A 1029-nucleotide genomic window follows, 5' to 3' on the forward strand; every position below is an offset into this window, starting at 1 on the left:
TTATATATATATACATACATATATATATATACATACATACATACATTATATATATATATATATATATATAGTTTATTATGACAGTATGTTTTTTCTACCGTACATTTTATTCAAAATATCGTGTGACTTACATCATACACGCATAGCACTTAGGTGTGGTGTTTCACATACCTGTCATGTATACGCCTGTTGAGCGTTTCTCTGTTGCCATGTTTCTCTCCAAGTATTGGATACTCGTCAATTCAGTGTGTTCTCACACAACACATACCATAGAATCACAATACGCACAATTCAACATATATTGGCGCACACCACACACTACACACTACGCCACCACACACAGACTTCATTTTCGTGGTGTTATCCATAGTGACTGTTTGCATGCCTGTTCATGTATACGTAGTCTCAACTCCCGGGGGTAGTTCAATGTAGTGCTACTCAGTGCAAACATAAATACACAATGCAGCGAACCCGAGAATTGCATAAATATACCCGTTGATTTGATATACGTAAATTTAAATTGGTTGTATATACCCGATATTTGGTTGATGTACCGGAAATTTGGTTTTTATGTGCCCGCAAATTGACTACACGAACCTATTAATCTGATACATATACCTGATTATTGTGTATTTACACTCTCCTTTGTACCCGATAATTGAATCTTTGTGTAAATGCTCTCCCATTACACAGCTTAAACGACTGGATTCTGTATCGCGTTCGCCCATCTTTGCGCATTTCGGTGAGACGCTCAACGGGGTGTCGACTATCAGGGCTTACAAGGCTGGCGACCGCTTTATCAATATGTTTGAGCAGCATCTCAATCACAACCAGAAGGTACTACGTTGCCGATAGACCTGGTGTAGTGCCATTATGAGCAAATGTTTTGTCAGTAGTAGTTTCTGAAGTACTTCTTTGTTTATGAATTGTGTCCTTGAGTAAACATCTCTTATCACATTGCATTGTGGATAGTTGTGTTCTATATATATATATATAAATATATATATAATTATATAATTATATATAGGG

General features: G+C 36.5%; 1 protein-coding gene across 1 annotated transcript in view; it reads left to right on the forward strand.

Moving 5' to 3' along the window:
- The window catches only part of SARC_05057 (hypothetical protein), a gene marked incomplete at both ends in the record, with an annotated part of 3011 nt that extends 2156 nt beyond the window's left edge, over nt 1-855 (forward strand). The window contains one exon of the mRNA XM_014301084.1: nt 694-855. Within this exon, the coding sequence (XP_014156559.1) occupies nt 694-855 (162 nt within the window). The remainder of the gene's footprint in view (nt 1-693) is intronic.
- Between the last annotated feature and the right edge of the window lie 174 nt (nt 856-1029).

The sequence above is a fragment of the Sphaeroforma arctica genome, assembly GCF_001186125.1.
Source record: "Sphaeroforma arctica JP610 unplaced genomic scaffold supercont1.309, whole genome shotgun sequence".
Lineage (NCBI taxonomy): Eukaryota > Ichthyosporea > Ichthyophonida > Sphaeroforma > Sphaeroforma arctica.